The sequence below is a fragment of the Calidris pugnax genome, unplaced genomic scaffold, assembly GCF_001431845.1.
Source record: "Calidris pugnax isolate Ruff unplaced genomic scaffold, ASM143184v1 scaffold56, whole genome shotgun sequence".
NCBI lineage: Eukaryota > Metazoa > Chordata > Aves > Charadriiformes > Scolopacidae > Calidris > Calidris pugnax.
Genome location: NW_015090839.1, coordinates 16,388,577 through 16,406,140, shown reverse-complemented (window position 1 = coordinate 16,406,140; position 17,564 = coordinate 16,388,577). Strand labels below are relative to the sequence as shown.

The following is a 17,564-nucleotide window of genomic DNA, read 5'->3' as shown; positions in this document are numbered from 1 at the left end:
CTCTTGAAAACAGGGAGTCATAATCTCCCTCAAGCAATTCTGCCCCTTATCCATCTGGTAAACAGGCATTCTGCTTTTATTTTATTTTCTTGGTAGCGTCTTCTTTTTTATTTTAATTTTTTTTTTTTTTTTTTTTTTTTTTTTTTTTCTGGTTCTGCTCTCCTTGGCACTAGTTTGCCTTTTCTTCTCCTACCACTGGATTTTTCTTTTATGATCTCTGCTCCTGTATCAGCTGTGACTGTACGCTGATAGCACTTAGAAGTCATTTGCAAGTAAAATGGTCTATGACCGAAGATCTCCAGGGCCTAGTTATTCTGTATGGATTCACAGCAGTTGCCCTGTTCAGAAACAGGCTGTGAGGTGCCATTTAATGACAGAAGCCATGATTTATATCAGTCTGAACAGTGATCCTGACCTCCCCTGCCAAACATTCCTGACTTTCCTTTGTCCTGGTTCCCATGTAGCAACATGTTGAACCTATATGGTTTTCTTTACACTACAAAAGGTAGCACGGCACTGACATATGGACCAAGGTTAGGTTGGGTTTTTAAGCAGAGTGCTTGGGCCTGTGCTGTGATGCCAGCTCAGGCCATGTAAATACGATCACAAGTATCCAGCCTGCCATGCACCCAGACCTAGCCCAGATGTCACCAGGAAGTATAATCTGCTGCAGGGCCTTCTGCCCAGTCCATCCAGGTACTTGGTGTACAGTAAATTACACATCAGCTATAAAAATGGACTTTTACTTTGAAGAGCACAGCAATAACTCTGTCCATGGAAGGGAATATAAGCCTTCCTGTAGCATGAATTTTAAGGACTTAATTTCAGACTTTAGGAAGACCTCATGCAGCAGTAAAGCAGAAGATAAAAGCCAATGAGGCAGTCATAACACTGCACTAAGAAAATGAGCTGTAAGTGCCTCAGTCAGGTTGGACTGACCTAGGAAGTCTTCCAGGTGGCTTTTCTCTCTGAGGAGAAAGCCCCCTTCCAGCAGCAGTGTGGCTAGGGGAGTGCATTCCTCACCCTGAGGTGGCTTGCTCCATCTCTGGGTGTCTGCTGGGCAGCAGGGTTCTGTGCAAAGCGCCTGCTGCCCAGCTGTCATTCTCTGTATACATTAGACAAATGGCATTGGGCATCAGTGTCCTGGATTTCTTTATTATTACTTTTTGTGGTTAAAAAATAAGCTCCAGAAAGAATCCCAAGTAGGCTCTCAGGTTGCCTTAAGCCTTGTGAAACCTTGTGTTTAATCAGAGTTAAAGCCAGCAAAAATGTTTTCTGGGCATTTATCTCACATTTCATCAAATAAAGATCCCTCTCTGCTGTTTATAAACCAAACTCTGCAACCATGTCCTAGTGAGTGACAACCAGAACTGAAGAGGATTTCCTACACACAGCATGAGTGCAGGACATGTTCCATGTCCACGTTAAACAGAAGGGGAACTAAGCAAACAGAATAAGCAACGAGGGTTAAGAGCTGCTTTTTACAACCATCTTTGACTATTAACAATTCAAGATGATTCTAAACATCTTTGTTTAGCCAGAGTCCATAGGATCAAAGCAGTTGTGGCATATGGTAGATCTCTGTAAATCTGGATCAAGGAAGGCCCTAGCCTAGTGCAGGTTCCAAATGGTTTTTCATCTGCTTTTAAATCTCACTGTCATCTGACACCTCAGGAGCCTTCTTTTGCTGTAATAGATTCCATACTGGTGTCAAATGCTCCTGGGATTTAACAGATTGAATAGGTCAAGTATGTGACCCTAAGACTGTTTTATTTGCACCTCTAATCTTCATAGAAGGTTGCTGCTTTCTTAGGCAGATGTGGCTCTGTTCAGCATAAATATAGCTTTGGATGGACTGATCCCCAGTCTCACCTGCACAAGTGAAAGGAGAAAAGAAGCTTAGAGATTTCAACAATTGGAGAAGTCCCATCTGAGCAAAACACCTACTGAAGCCCCAGGCAGAGCAAGCATACATTTGGCAGTGGAAAGAGGGGGAAGATAAGGTCTCTACACATCAGTGACTGAAACAGCATTGTATTTGTCTATCTCCTCCCCACTCACAAATAGGGAGCTGAGATGTATACCCCCATCATCAATGCCAGCCATCTGTCCTAAATCTGCCTGGACCATCATTAGCAACATGTTTATTGAAGATGGGGGCATGGATGCTCCTCCTGCTCCTGCTCCTCCATTTTGTTAGGATAAACAAAATGCAGAGCAGCCTTGATTTTATGTCACCATCGTAGCTCTGTGTCTTCAATTCCCCAATCATAAAGCTATCCTGCCAGTTGTTCATCCCCTGCAACTCCTCTCCATGGGTAACCAGAGGCAGTGCTCTCATAGGCAACTCAGAAGTAGTTTGGAGGGGATAACAGTTTTTGTAGATTCTGCTTCTAACTACCCAGGCCAGGGTAGAAAAGGAAGCTTAATCATTTTTGCATTTTTCGAAATGAGTTCATGCATTTAAAAAAGGTGGTGGCATTTTAAAAGCTACATCTATGTAGCCAGCCAGTCTTGCTCATAAGGACTGAATATTGTTCAGGCCCTTAATTGGCTGTCAAACAAATGGATGAGAGTACTGTAGCTTTTGGATATTCGTTTGTGGTATTTGGTACAATGATGGTAGCTAAGTGGAAGCACATTCACTGGTGCAAAAAATTTCCTTCCAGGGGATGCAGATGCCTCATCAGCTTTAGCCAGCAACTGATCCGCTCCCAAGTTGAATGTAAATCACATTAATAACATGTACTTGCTGCTGCTGTTGAGACAACGTCTGCACTTCCTCCACCATCAGCAGCTAACGCTTGCAGAAGTCCAGCCCAGCAAGAGCGCTTGGAAAGCACAGTCAGGCAGGAGATGCTGTCTGATTATTAGACTTTTAATATGTGAGCTGCTCTCACATTACTGAGCCTTACTTACATCAGTGGGGAACAAACACAGTGTCTTTAATTAAGCACTAGATTGTTCTAGTTTTGTAGTGTTACATTCAACTTTTTACAATTCCTGTGGAGTTTCTTTCTCTTCATCACCAGGAAGCAGAAGGCTTCATGCAAACCTGTTTTGCAGCCATGGTTTTCACTTTTGTTTCTTGGCCAGATTCCAGTATATTAGGAGACTGGCAGCAGCTGAAGGGATCCTAAAGGAAAAGGAGATTGCCATTGGGCAATGCAGGGATGGAAAACTGAATGAGGGAGGGTCAAAGAGCATATAGCCTTTCTGATCAGGCTGGTTGACTTTGTAACCAGGTTGCCAGGATAAATTTTTTAGCTCTAGAAATGAAAAATGGTTGCCCACTTCTAACAAATAATAACAGTTTTGTCAGTTGTTTAAAAGAAAAAGAAAAAAAGAAAAGGACTGGGGATGGTGAGGTTGGTTAAATCTGCGTCCCAGGCTGGTTCACTTACTAAGCTCACTGACATCCGTGTCTGCTTGGTAGGTGATGGGTTTTTCCTGTGTCAAGAAAAATAAAATTATATGTAGAGATGAAGTGGTGGAAGTATTCTGGGCTTCTTCTGGAGCAGCTTTGCTTTGGTGCACTGCTAAGGAAGAATCAGACATGGGAGCAGGGGGCAAACATATTTTTGAATAAGTAATGCCATGAAGAGGGCTGGGGCAGAAGAGATCATGGAATCATAGAATGGTTTGGGTTGGAAGGGACCTTAAAGATCATCAAGTTCCAACCCCCGTGCCCTGGGCAGGGACACCTCCCACTAGACCAGGTTGTTGAAAGCCTCATCCAGCCTGGCCTTAAACACCGCCGGGGATGTTTATAAAGATGGAATTTGAGAACGTGACCAGAGCATAGTGCAGAGTTCTCATGCCACATTAACAGCTTAACGCTGTCCAGTTTTATGTAAGTATCTTGACCTTTATTTCCAATTAAAATCCATGGAACAGTAATATTAATTACCTGTTTCAGCTCACTGATTGATTTATTAGTGTTTGTAAAGCATTTTCCACATTAAAATATTGCTGTCAAATTTTAATCTAGTCCATTAAAATAAAGAGCTTGATTTAGTTTCAGACCTTTAATATACCTTAGAGTCCTTCTGCCAACTGCTATAGTCTTGACAAGCATCGGGGTTTAAGTTGTTGGTGCTTTAATTCTGCGCAAACTGATGCCCCACCAGGTCTCTGTCTGTACTCTTAAATGCAGAAAGGAGTGGACACAAGGGTTCACTGCAATAGAACAAGGTGGCATTTCTGGTTTTCTGTCTTTTAAATCAGTAAATCCCTGATGCAGATATATGTCAAAGCACAGCAGAGATTATCCTTCTAATTTAGACTGGAAGTTGCACCACATGTATCGCTAAATCACAAGCTTTCAGGAATTTGGACCAGATGGACACAGTTTCTGAAACAACGTGTCTGGGGGGTGTTTGAAAATTTTTCATAAGAGGAAAAACTTTTTTTAATGGCTTAAAAGGAAAATTTCAAATATTGTTGCTTTTGTGACAGGATCCAGGCAGGTGGCAGTTGCTTACACTGTAAATTTCTACTTGCCCCAGAGCATGATGTGTTCCTCCTGGGCAGCTTTATGGAAGCTGTAACACATAGGTGTCTGCAGTAGTACAAAAATGGTTTCTGGCAGCCTTGTTAGGACTTGAATTATTCTACATCCAAACAGTAGGTTAATTTTAACCCTTTTCCTACTGAAAATACTCTTGTAGCTTGTCAGTTGTTTGATAAAGATTCTTCTGCCATACTGGAACCTACCAGAGAATGAGTAGGAGAAGGCAGCTTGGCTAGTTTCACTGTTCGAAAGAGTGAAGACTGTAAATTTTATAACATGTATGAATAGTTTGTGTGGAATCTTTGTAGATGCTGAGGAGGATCAGCACTTGAGACCCAGCTGCTCGCAATTTGGTCTGCTTGGTGCTAATCTATACATGGTGGAAGCCCCTTTCTGGGACAGCATCCCCCCCCCAGCAACTCCCCCAGAACCTTGATCCCCTATCCTAAACAGATCATACCTCACACACAAGCAGTCACTTTCTAAAACCTCCAAGTTGTTGACCTTTGCTGATTTATATTGTGGAGTCCAATGAGCAATAAAGCGCAATCTGCTTAACATTTTAGTTTATATTATGGTCTGCTCAGGCTGGTCAGCATGAATCTCGTCTTCCTCTTCAAGAAGGATGCTTGTACTTTGAGGAATGCTCTGTTGTGTCTTGTGGCAATTATATGACTGAAAGAAGTCCTGTAGAGGTGTTCTGGTGTATATAGGCTTGTTTGGAATTAAAATGTTGATGTTTCTTCGTTTTCTTAGTGGTAGCTAGTCCATTCACATGACAAAACCAGCTGTTGGAGCACATCTGCACTGGGAAGTCTCTTTGGTTCTTCTGGTATAATTATGCTGGGGCAGTTATATAGGTGACTTGAAGTAGATATTTCAGAGTAACAGATTAAGGCTTTTCTTTTTCCCAGTTTGGCTTATGTGGCTTCTAAGTGATAGCAATTAAACCTGAACAAGGTGTTTTCCCCCACAGTTCCTGTGGGGAATTACATTGATCTAAATTAGTCCTTGTTCCTGGTCTTTTGAATCATCGGTGTCTGTTTTACAATCAGTATTACACTGCAAGAGAACCAGTCTGATTACTGGGTACTACTGGGCAAGACTCTGCTGTACCAGCAGAGCATCTGGGGAGGCGGGAAGAACAGTTTTCAGCTGGAATTCCAGTTCTCCCATCTGCAAAAGCGAATTCTCCCCAGTACTCCTGTTGTATTAGGATTTGTACTTGCAACTTGATGTCTTCTATTTCTTCTCTATGTTATTTTTTTTTTCCATAGAAATCGTGGACGGCAATGTTAAAATGACTCTTGGAATGATCTGGACCATCATCCTTCGTTTTGCCATTCAGGATATCTCAGTTGAAGGTAAATCTTAGCTCTTTCCAGACGCTGTTCAACAACGAACTGGGTTAACTAAATGGCTTTGCCAATGTAAAGGGCACAGAATGTGCTCTTAGGTGAGTCACCGGAAGTCCTAGGGAGCAACCCTTCCCAAGCTGCCCTGTCATCTCACTGACATTTCTCGCCAAGTTCAGGTATACTGAGAAGAGTTCTTCACAGCCTCTGCTTGAAAGAGATTTTAAGAGCAGCTCAGAAGGATGGCTAAGCCTGAAAGCTAACTTTGATGTTGGAAGCTATTGCGTTTCTTGCAGGCAGATTCAGGGACTAGCACTGAAAATGGATGGACCTATCTCTTACAAGTCCTATAATACTCTCCTCTCTAATCCCCAAAAGCTCTCTCCTTATTACAGAACCTCATTAAGAAAATATTATTAACAAAGCTATCCCAGTAGACTCTTCCAAACAAAGAATTTTCTGACAAGTGAAATTAAATAAAGCACAATTCAGTGCTCATTGAAGAGGAGTTGGTCATGTTTTTCTAGCATATGCTCCAGAGACTCCTGCTTTCTAAGAAAATGAGCTAATTGGTGTGCTTGCTTTCTTTCTTTAGAGACATCTGCTAAAGAAGGACTTTTGTTATGGTGTCAGAGGAAGACAGCCCCCTACAAAAATGTAAACATCCAGAACTTCCATATCAGGTGAGTTACAGGCAAGATCATAGCTTTACAATCTGTGTTATTTTCATATGCCTCTTGTTATGTCCAACAATGTTCCTGAGAGATCTCCCAAGGCAGTGCAGGTGCATGTTACACAGTAACAGCGTAGTCCAGAAAGACACCTAGGAAACTAAAGGCAAAGGTTATAAGAGGATCCAAGTGCCTACATCCCAGTTCCTCATTCTGGTTACAGTTGCTGCTTTCGCTAAATTCTTCAGAGCATTAAGTCGTCTGAGAGCAGCGATATGCCCAGGCTAAGCAAGACAGATTTTGCTCTATGGAAACTCAGAATGCTTTAGGAGCCATGAAATAAGGGCTGCACCAGAAGCTTTGTAGTATGGCAGAGTTGGGAATGGATGAGTGGTTTTCTTCCTCTGCTCTTAGTATTTCCAAATTGGCAGATGTTACAGTGAAGATTCTGCACAATAGTGCTTTTTCCAGCATGTCTTGGAGAACTGTATGAACCATATACATTTAAAGCACTTTTTAAAGAGCTTAAGTGTCATCCATGCTAGCCAGGACTATAGTGGGGCTAGCTGTGGGCATTTGCCTTTTCTCTAAGGAAAGGTTCCTTCTTTAGGGCTTGTATCTACACCTTTTTTCAGCCCCGAGCTCTACACCTGTCCTTGCATGCTCCACAGGACATGCACAGAGAGTTCAGCACAGATGACGGGCAAAAATTAGGTGGCAATACAAAAGACAAATCCTAATTACAGTGGATTTTTGTAGGGATTGAAAGGAATCTTTATTGCAGTCTCATGCAGGTACAAGACATGCCTCCTTCCCAGCAGTTACAGAAGCACCGTTAGGCAAAAACTAAACCAGAATTTGATGTCCTGCTGTCTTGGTGCCTTTCCTCATGATCATGCTTGTCACCATGTCCCTCCCTGGCTGAGCACTGTTCATTGTGCTCTCTTCTGTCTCTCTCGTAGTTGGAAGGATGGCCTTGGTTTCTGCGCTTTAATTCATAGACACCGTCCAGAGCTCATCGACTACGGGAAGCTACGAAAGGTACGACACAATTTGTTTGTCAGACCAGATGCTTGGCTCCTTGAAAATAAAGAGGGAGAAGAATTAGCTTGATAAACATAATTGGAGAACTTCAGCACAAGCTGGCAGTTGCAGGATTGGGGGGAAGGAAGGAGGGATGAATCAGTACATTCAGGCTTCTTAGTCAAGCGTGAACTTAATGAGCTTCCTGCTTGACTTTCCCCGCTTTCAGACTCCTTTATATGAGACACGTGCCCCAGTCCCAGCTGATGAGCAAAAGCTGGCAAATTCATTAACACCAAATGTGAGACTACTTCTGTGCTAATGTCACAGACTAGCAAGTCAAATCAGACTTAACATTTCTGTGGAGAGTTGGATATAAACCAGTTACCTGGTGTCCAAGCTCATTGAAGGGGTCTGTGTGCCCTCACTGGATACTTGTCACATGCTTCCAGCTTAGCACTGAGCCATCTGCAGTACTGGGCTTCTCCTAGCATGCAGGTGTCAGGTGCCAGAAAAGCATTTGCCATAACACTCAATTTTACTTCAAAAATTGCCACTGGTAACATGATATCTCACTGCTCCAAAGTTTGATTCCTGTGTGTCTTGGAGACAAGATTGCTAAGTGGATGATGAGACTAAGCGTTCAGTGGTATGTGCTGCCAGCAGTGTCTTGAACCCAGCAAGGGGATGGAAGACTAAACTGGTTTCTCATCCTGCTGGCATTCCCACAGTCTGCTGAGATCCGGCTTCATTATATCCACGCACACGTGGAGTGAAATGTCACCAAGAGCATAATTCATGTGTCGTTACTGAGGTTAATACACAAAAAGCTTGGCCATCTGATCCCACAGGCTGGGTATTATCAAGTGTGTACATGCTTGATGTTAGGTGGGGAAATAAACAGAGAAGCCCATTACTAATGGACCTGGGCTCTCGGATCACTGCGCAAATAGACAATATGTAAATGAGTTAATCAAATTAGCTGCATCCTTGAGGCAGTGAATTGTACAATGCCTGCTCTGCTTTTCAGTAACCTTTTAGATCCTTACTGTCTTGCAGAGCAGTCAATTATATTATCTGATCAGTTTTAGTGTCTGGAGTCAGAACATGATGAATAAACAGTGGGGAGAGACTGTACCTGTTTACATAAACAGCAGCAATAAAAAAAAGGAATTATTGGAGCTATGTTTTCAGTGCCTGATCTTGGGAAAATAAAAGCAGCTGAGCAATGTGTGTCTGACAAATCCAGCCACGTAAATGCTACAGTGCTTTCTGTTATCAACAAAGGCCGTAGCCAAACCGAAGAGAAATGGGAGTGAGGGAAAGAAATTTATTTGGTTTATATTGCCAGCAGGCTTTTTAAGGTGAAATGGAAGGTGATTATCTTAGCCAAAATGATTGTAGATGGGAAGGGATTTGTCCTCGTTGAAGTAAGGTTAAAGGGGACCGGTGTCTTTCGTTCTCCACTTGTCTTTGATTCCATCCTTCATCAGGTTCCCTCTGCCTTCCTACAGTGTTCTGACTCTTTCTATATCGTTTTTATTGATATTCTGCCTTGATTACTCTAAAGGCATGAAATTAAATGAATGTTTGAGAATTCTACCATAGCTGAAATCCCGAGCGAATAGCTGGGAAGAGCTTAGCTCAGAGCCTAGCCTCTAGCTCTGGCAGTTGATGTGTGCTGAAATGAAATTGCCTTTTTTATGTTAGATCTTTGAAACCCAATTGTAGAATGTATAAACACAGCACCTTCATAAACACAGTATTTGCCTGGATTATTTCTGTCACTTGCTTCTTCCTTTATTGCTTTTTTATCCTTCCTTTGGCTCCATTCAACTGATTCTTGCCCTTCTCCTTGGAGCTTACTTCCCCTCTCCCCCTTCCCTCAAAAACAAGCAAGCAAACAAACGAACCCCAACATTTTGAATCATCCCTGGTTCTTCAGGGGACCTATCTTACAGAGAAGGACATGAGAAAGGCTCCTGAGAAGCAGCCATCCCAGTGGTCAACATCAGAGGTCCACCTCCAGGACTCTTCCAACTCTAGGGAGTGATTAATGGCATCTCAGCTATGTGTGCCTTTGGTGATGTTCTGTGTGTTTCTGTGTACACACACACGTATGTATACGATAGGTTAACATCAGTCCAAGCTGCCAAGAGGTCTGCATTGTACCCCCTGTTTGAGCAGCATTCTTGTGCAGTTTTAGTTTTTTTCTGCTCCTTCACAGAGTCTGTGTCTATGCTACGGACCATGTATTGGCAGTGTATGCTAGCAAAAGGTAGCTGCATGTCTTCTTCCCAAAAGTTAGCAACTTCTTTAGTCAGCCCAGTTTTGTATTGAGTTTATGTTCGTAGCTATTTTTCCTAGTCCACCTGGCTTGGTGTCAGTGTTACCCTGACACCACAACTACTTGGTTAGATGGCTTCTATTCAGTGCAGGTCTATCTGCTATTGTTCAGCTCACTGTAGATAAGATCTCGAGGTTCAGCTCATGTCTGCATGTGAGGGATATGCAGAAGACGGGGTTTCCCTTCTTCCTTTTACCCCCAACTGTAGTCAACTGTGAGCCACATCTAAGATCTTTTTATCGAGTACAATCATTGATTGATGGCTGAGACACCCCCTCATACACCACAATCCATATAGAAATGTGGTCTGTGTACTGCTGTGTTGGATGCATTTATTACAGATACTCCTGAAAACATGAGTTGTACCAATGGATTTCTTTCCTAGTGTGTTCAACTCTGGCAGATATAGTAAGTGTTTGCTCTCTCTCAATTTTCCTCCCCCTCCATCTTCTTTCCTGATTGCTAGTTAATAGAAGATTTTTTTTATGTCACACTGCAATAATTGCCATGGCAACCTTGCGTGCTGCAAGGACTTGGAAATAGCTGGAGGAGGAGAGAAGGCTCCCCATGTGAGTTAGGGTCGTGGTGAAAGAGGAGGAGCCACCATAGTCTTTAGTCAGCAAAAGCAGAAAACATGCCAGGTGGGCATCAGTTTTGGGCAGGTTTGCTATCTGCCACCATTAAAACAACTTAATTCCTCTGTGGAAAAACTATAGCTTTCCTTGTGTTTGGTCCAGCTAGAGCCTGGCAAATTACTGCTCTTCATTGTGTCTCAGCCATCTCTATGTTCACGTAAGCAGAGTGGGAACCAAGGCATCTCTGCAGAACCTCATCTGGGTCAGTGCTCTTCTAGGGTGTGTAGTTCAGCTGTGGAAGGAATCAGGGGACAAGTGACTTGGCTTTTGTTTGCTCTACTGCCTTTTGGGTCCCTAAAGCATGCCTGCAGCTGTGGTACTGCACTGCAAGGCTTGGAGCTGCCAGGCCAGTCTTTACTACTTTATCCCTTTTCATGGGAGTCAGCTGAAACAGGCCATTTGAAATCACGATTAGCTGGTGTATGACGGGATGGAACTGAAAGCAGTGGAGTTGGAGGAATTTCATAGGGCTCAAGATGATATTGTAGTCTTGGACAAGCCCCCAGGGAAAACCCCTACAAAGAATCATAGACTCATAGCATGGTTTGGGTTGGAAGGGACCATAAAGATCATCTGGTTCCAAACCCCTTCTCTGGGCAGGGACACTGAAGTATCACCTTTGTGATGAGCCCTGTCCATGAGGGGTGAAGCTTATCCCACAAAGAACAGGGTCTTGCTCAAGGTTGAACTTGCTCATCTCAGAGCTAGTCTTGGGCTTATGTAGCTTGTTTTCAGTAGCACTGTCTTTAGCTTCGTTCCCCAAGAGACTATGTGATCACACATCTTTCTTACATACGAAGTAGAGGTCTGCTGGCTTCATCTAGGTGAGTCTCCAGTTTCCCGCATGTTAAGACTCCCAGCCCTTCCTTTGGGAGTGCCCAAGGCCAGTAAGTTTTCCCATCAGGAAACCTCGCCCTACTTCCAGCTTAAAATTCCTTTTTAGCCTTTGGCAACACTGCTCCTGGAGCTGTTACTTGCAAACTGATAGGAAAGCTATCAGCAGTGAGTTTGCTCCTCCCTTTCCTCCAGGAGTGGCTGACAGATGTTCAAGCAGCTCATTCAGATGGATCTGTGCTAAGAAAGGTCTGTGTTAATAAAACACTCTGTCAGGGTGTTAGCAATGCCATGGTGGTCATGTCATGGTCAGCATACATTGAAATTTGGTACACACTGGTGACATTTCTACAGAAGTAGAAAATGGCACATGATCTAGAGGAAAATGGCAAGGGAGCTGCCACTTGGCATTTTTGGATGCTTCTGCACTCGAGTGAAAGAAAGGCTGTTACTTTTCCTTCCTAAATGGAGCTAAGGCCCTGTCTACACTTAGTGAACAAAGTATGTTGTGTATTGAGAAGCTATTCTCACCTTCTCAAGTAAGGCTTTTGGTTACACTCCTGGTTCATAGAGGTTTCTCCACAGCAGGCACAGGAAACGTGTAGGCTGAAGTTGAAATGGTACCAGCCTCTAATTCCACAGCATAGGTACCAGCCTCTAATTCCACAGCACAGAGGATAGTACAAATCATATCCAGCCGGCTGTCAACTAATACCCTCAGGTCCTTTTCCACCGGGCAGCTTTCCAGCCACTCTTCACCAAGCCTGTAGCGTTGCATGGGGTTGTTGTGACCCAAGTGCAGGACACCCGGCACTTAGCAATCATTATGTTTGAATGCTGGAAACAATTTGCAGAGGTCTTTCATTTCCAGTGACATCTGCGTTTCATATTCTCTTGTATGGCTCTTTAAAATCTAGTTACCTTTGTGATATGACTCATGATGTGATAAATCACATTTAACTTTGTTTAGGATTTGATTACTGTGTATTGATGTCTGTATCTGAAGTGCATCCTGCCACAGCAGAAAGTTACTGTAGAGAGGAATAGAAATAGAAGGAAATGACAAGTCCTGTGCAGTGACTAGGAGGAAAAGCAATACTCAGACAAAACGGGGGTTTATATATATATTTATTTTGTAGAGATTTGTTGAAACATTTCTCTTCCTCCCACTCAACTGGTGTTCAACAAACTGTACACTAGCTAAGGACAGCACCCGTTGCAGATGTTGTTACTATTTTAGTATTGCTTAGATGTTCTAACAGATACACAGCTCTGCAGTTCTTTAAAATGGAAGTTGCAAAGCTAATATAAGCATGAGATGTAAACGTGAGATATGGCCGTTTACTATCAGTATGACGTGCAGCTAATTTTACTTTAAACTAGGTTCAAGACAAAATGTATTATTCCTTCTTGTTGCAACTGCATGGATTATATGTTAATTATCGTATCATGAGTCTCCAGGCTCTGCTTTCAAAAGGAAGCTGATTATTTTATCCTACTACATGAGGATTCATACATAATTTTGTCTGGACCAGCACAGTTACTCAAACCAACCAAGCACAATAGCTGTGTTTTGAGAGAAATGCTGTGTACCTTGTTACAAGTTGGTATTGATGCTCTGGCTCTGTTTCTTTCCCAGGATGATCCTCTCACTAATCTAAACACAGCTTTTGATGTGGCTGAGAAATACCTGGATATTCCCAAGATGCTGGATGCAGAAGGTAAAGTAGAACCCAGTGGCTTTTAACTTGCTTTTTCTCAAGAAATTTCCCACGTCTTCTAGGTGGACTTGTATTGTACAAGAATTCAGTAACCGCTGAGTGCTCCCTCCATGGCCACATGCTAAATGTATAGGGAAGAAGTTACAATGGAATAATGAATCACATGTTCTTCCCTCTTCCTCCTGTGCCCCTCAGTCTTCGAGTCTGGTGTGGAGATCTTAAGCTGGGGTTTACACTCTGGGCAGAGATGAGTAACACCTGGCTACATCCACTGCTGACTAAAGTATTCTCTTTCAAGAATCAGGCTTAATACGGAGTTAATGTGTAGTGCAGGACTGCATTCCTTTTGCTCCAGAGTGTTTTTGGGCTCTTTCTGACGTTGCTGGCGATCTTCCTTTTTGGGGCATGATATTAGTATTATAAACTGCTTCTTCTTGACTATTCAGAAGTGTTGGGCATGAAGATCCTTCACTGACTGGGTCTGGAGACCAAGGCAGAGATAGCTTTTGCTACTGACTGACTGCTTCCCTGAGGCCACTGGGACAGCAAGGATTACTTTTCAGAGCCTTGTCAGGACCAGCTTGGCAATAGGCTTTGAAGACTGTAACTCTGGAGCAGAAACAACAGCCTGAAATAGTTCACTGGTTGTTGGCTGTTTGCCTGAAGCCAGCTGGTTTCAACAGTAGAAGCTGTATTTCAGGCTTGGTTTGGACAGGAGAAGCAATTAAAGGCTTTTGTTAAATAAGAGAGTGAGACGAACAAGTGGGAAAAGTGGGGATAGGACAACTGAACCCAGTGAACCTGTATTTGGGCAACTAGGGTGTTCGCATTCTGAGGTAGTATTTCCTATCCCCAGGGATGAGTCTTACTTTCCCTGCATTCATCATGCTGAGGTCACAAAAAATCATGAGGTTTCTGGAGTTAGGTGCAAGTGCTTCCTGCCATTCTGTAGGAAATGAAGCCACTGCCAAAATAAGTGGATCTAGCTTCAGATCTCAGCAAAGCTAGCAGTGATGAAGAGAGCCCCTTGCAGGAGGTACCATTGCTCTTTCCTCATCACTCTCCTCCCTCATGGAGTGGGGCTAACGAGTTCCTCCACAACATTAATTCCGATCTCTAGAGGTGTTGAGTTTCCTCTGCAACTAATGAAAAGGGCCTTTTGAAATTCAAGCCATCATTGTGTTGAAGTGGAGGATGGGAGCATGGAAAGGAAGGGAGAAGGGATCTTTCCTGAAGAACTGCATGGAGGAATTGCAGTATAATACATCTAAAAAAGCCATGTCAACCTGATGCCAGTTTGGATTGATTCAACCCACCATTCACAGTCACGTTCTCAGGATGGGGAATGCTGTGACATGTGAGATGCTGATGTATGGCTGCGTTAGTCTGGCCTGACCTTGGAAGCAATTTTATAATGAGGGAGGGCAACCAGGAGGGTGATCCTGGCTTCTGAGACACATCTTCTGGGGAATGCTGGGAAGCCCTGTGGAGTTGCTATGACAAGCATATACCCCAGCAGGCCTCCTGGACAGTTGTGGTTCTCCCTCTCCTTTTCTTTCCTCCCATCAGTTGATTATGCTCTTAACGTGAGGTTTTTTTTGACAGACATTGTTGGAACTGCCCGTCCTGACGAGAAAGCCATCATGACCTATGTTTCTAGCTTCTACCACGCCTTCTCAGGAGCCCAGAAGGTATCGCAGGATTCCAAGCTCCCTCCACAGAGCACACCTGGTGCCGTTGCTAATGTCCAAACCTTTTTTTTCTTTCTCTCTCTCCTCTCTAGCTACGGGCATCTTTATTATTATGTTCTTGGTAGAGTTGGCTGTTGGTTCAAAGGGGTGCCCCAGACATAATATGTGGGGCAAGGGAGCCAGGAGTCCCATTTCCCTATAGACAGTGTTACTTCCAGTGTTACATATGCCAGCACCTTGGCATACACACAAATCCGAGGGAGCGGGGAGCTCTGCTTTCTCCATTTGCCTTCCAAACTGCTGCCCTGATGGCCGAGGACCTGTACCCTTTGTTCCTGGGAAATCTGAGCTGGGATGCTTGGTCTCTCAAGGGTGGAGGCCACCACATAGATGCTCTGCTCAGCAGGACACTGCAGCCTGTCCCCACTGGAAACAATGCTGATACCTATTCATTTATTTTTTTTCCTTTTTCAAAGATGAGGCAACAGAGCTGACTTCGTGGTTTTATGAAGGGCTCAATGGATACCCAAAGCTTTATCTTTTACCTTGCATATGCTGCAGGTTCCCGCACCCTTGCTTCAAGGTCTGAACCTGCTGCTTTCTCCAGTTGTGCCACAAATCCAGCCCCAGTTCACCTGGGGCTTGCCAAGCATGTCTAACAAGTACATCCGTGCAGATTTTACAAACAGAGCATTACTTACCATGACTGAGATGCCTGGTTTTGTTCATTTGTTTCTTTTTTTACCTCTTTCCATCACCCACCATGCTGGAAATTGAGTCCTTGCTGTGCCTGGCTTAGCCATTTTCCCATTGGTAATGGAGTCACGTTAAGGAACATGTTTTGTGGGTGAAAGCATCTCTCACCAAAACCAAGCAGCTGCCTGTAGTTGAGTGCCGCAGGAGCAGGCAGTGCGTGTTACAGCAGAGCAGATAGTGTGTAGGAAGCACACTGTGTAGGAAGGCTCTGATCCCTGGCTCCTCGGCGCACAGAAAGAACTTGAGCACAGGCGTCCAAACCTCCAAACAGACTATTGGCATCCTTGGGCCAGGCCCCCGGACCGCAGCTGTGAAGGTGCAGAGCCCGGATCCCCAGCTCGGGATCCCCCTGGATTTGGGGGGTGGTTGGGAGGGAAGGAAGGAGGGAGAGAGGGGTGCCGCTTTGAGCCACAAGCCAACACTGCTAGCCACCTTCTGATCCGAATTCCCAGCTCTCCGCATGGAAATCTGTTTGGCCTGTCCTGCAATGCATGATGGGAAGTTTTCTCCCCCTCTCTCACGCCACCCATGACTGTTTTGTTTTATTCTGTGTGCTGCTTCTTACTTTATCCTTTCAACCTCTTTTCCTTCTCTGCACAGATATTATAGGCACGCTAAGGCCGGATGAGAAGGCCATAATGACCTATGTCTCATGTTACTACCACGCCTTCTCAGGGGCGCAGAAGGTGAGACTTTACTGCTAACAACCCCCTTCCCGTCCCCTGCCCTGCCCACCGCTCCTCTCCACTGAGGAACGTGCCAGACCCCGTCCGCCCCGGGGCGTTTGTAGGGAAGCTCGACGCATCCAGCGATGCGCTCGGATGTGCCATCCCTAGTCTTGCTGGAGAAGTGATGTAAACGTCCTTTCAAACAGACTCGAGCTGCTCCTTCCCTCCAGTTTCACACCCCAGTGGTGGAGAAAGCATTTGGTAAAGCTGGAATTGAAAGATGAATGAATGTCTGCTCTGACAGAGTCCATACTCTTTCAGGGACTAGTGGGCATCATCCTGTCCAGGCGATGCGCCTCCAGAAGTACCAAATCAAATCAGCCTGCTGCAGGAAATCACAGCCTGCCCCTCTTGAGCTGCCATCCTGCCTTCCACACTCAGCCCCCGGCTAGGTCAGTGGTCTTTTCCTAGGCTGAATCATCTGTGAGCTGGTTACATAGCACTTTTGTGCTTCAGCCACAAAGTGCATTCCTACCAGGCCTTGAGCTTTCCCAAACTCATATGCTTCACCATTCCTTGCTTTTCCCTGGTCATTCTCCTCTGTTTCCCAAACCACCTATATGTTTTATTTCTCTTCCCTCTGCTTTGCCCATTTCCATAACTTCAGTCCTTCTTCCTATGCTTCCTCTTTACTCCAAAGTCTCTTAAGCTGACATCGGGACGTTTGTCCTCAGAGGAACCAAATAGTCACAGTTTGCCTTTGGGCAAACTTCCTCCAAACCAGCAATTTCACTGCAGTCCTTTGAATAGAAGAAAAAGGTCCATCCTTTCATCCCATGCCATAGCTTGGCTGGGCTGCAGCCTTTCCACAAGATCACTGGTAATTTCAGATTGTAGGCTTTGGAGTGATAAAATCTGGAGTTCAAGACTGCATTCTTCGTGTTATGAATAGATGTAAAATCTCCCTGTTTCCCCTGCCACAACTTCTTTCTCTCACTAGGCCTTTTCTATTTGAGACCATGTGTTGCCCAGCTTGAGGGCTAACTTGACTCCAGGAAGAGTCCATCTCTTTTGTACAGAGCATTGCTGATGGTCACAGCGTTGTTGCAGGCACCATGCTGATGCTGGCTTTCAGAGGGGCAAATGCAGGCAATAGGTTCCAGGGAGCAGCTCTAGAGTTCAAGCTTTTTGTTCTCTGCCCTGTTTCATATAAATTATGTGATACTGTCTTGTTTCCAAGGAACTGGGAATATGTCCCACAGCAGTGCAATGGACTTGCTCATTTGGCATAATTTGTGTAGTTGTAACTTTTCCTCAAGGATCCTGCTTTGTGCATAGTTCAAAATCCTT

At 44.2% G+C, this 17,564-nt stretch overlaps 1 protein-coding gene across 7 annotated transcripts in view; it reads left to right on the top strand.

The window, feature by feature from the left end:
- ACTN1 (actinin, alpha 1) overlaps positions 1-17,564 on the top strand; it is a 46,696-nt gene that overhangs the window by 7,026 nt on the left and 22,106 nt on the right. For 4 of the 7 annotated variants that reach the window (XM_014941860.1, XM_014941861.1, XM_014941855.1 and 1 more), the window contains exons 3-7: positions 5,791-5,877; positions 6,464-6,551; positions 7,502-7,580; positions 13,018-13,099; positions 14,705-14,790. In XM_014941860.1, the coding sequence (XP_014797346.1) occupies positions 5,791-5,877; positions 6,464-6,551; positions 7,502-7,580; positions 13,018-13,099; positions 14,705-14,790 (422 nt within the window). Of the gene's footprint in view, positions 1-5,790; positions 5,878-6,463; positions 6,552-7,501; positions 7,581-13,017; positions 13,100-14,704; positions 14,831-16,146; positions 16,233-17,564 lie in introns of all 7 variants that reach the window. The other 3 variants (XM_014941856.1, XM_014941858.1, XM_014941862.1) reach the window with 2 other exon arrangements.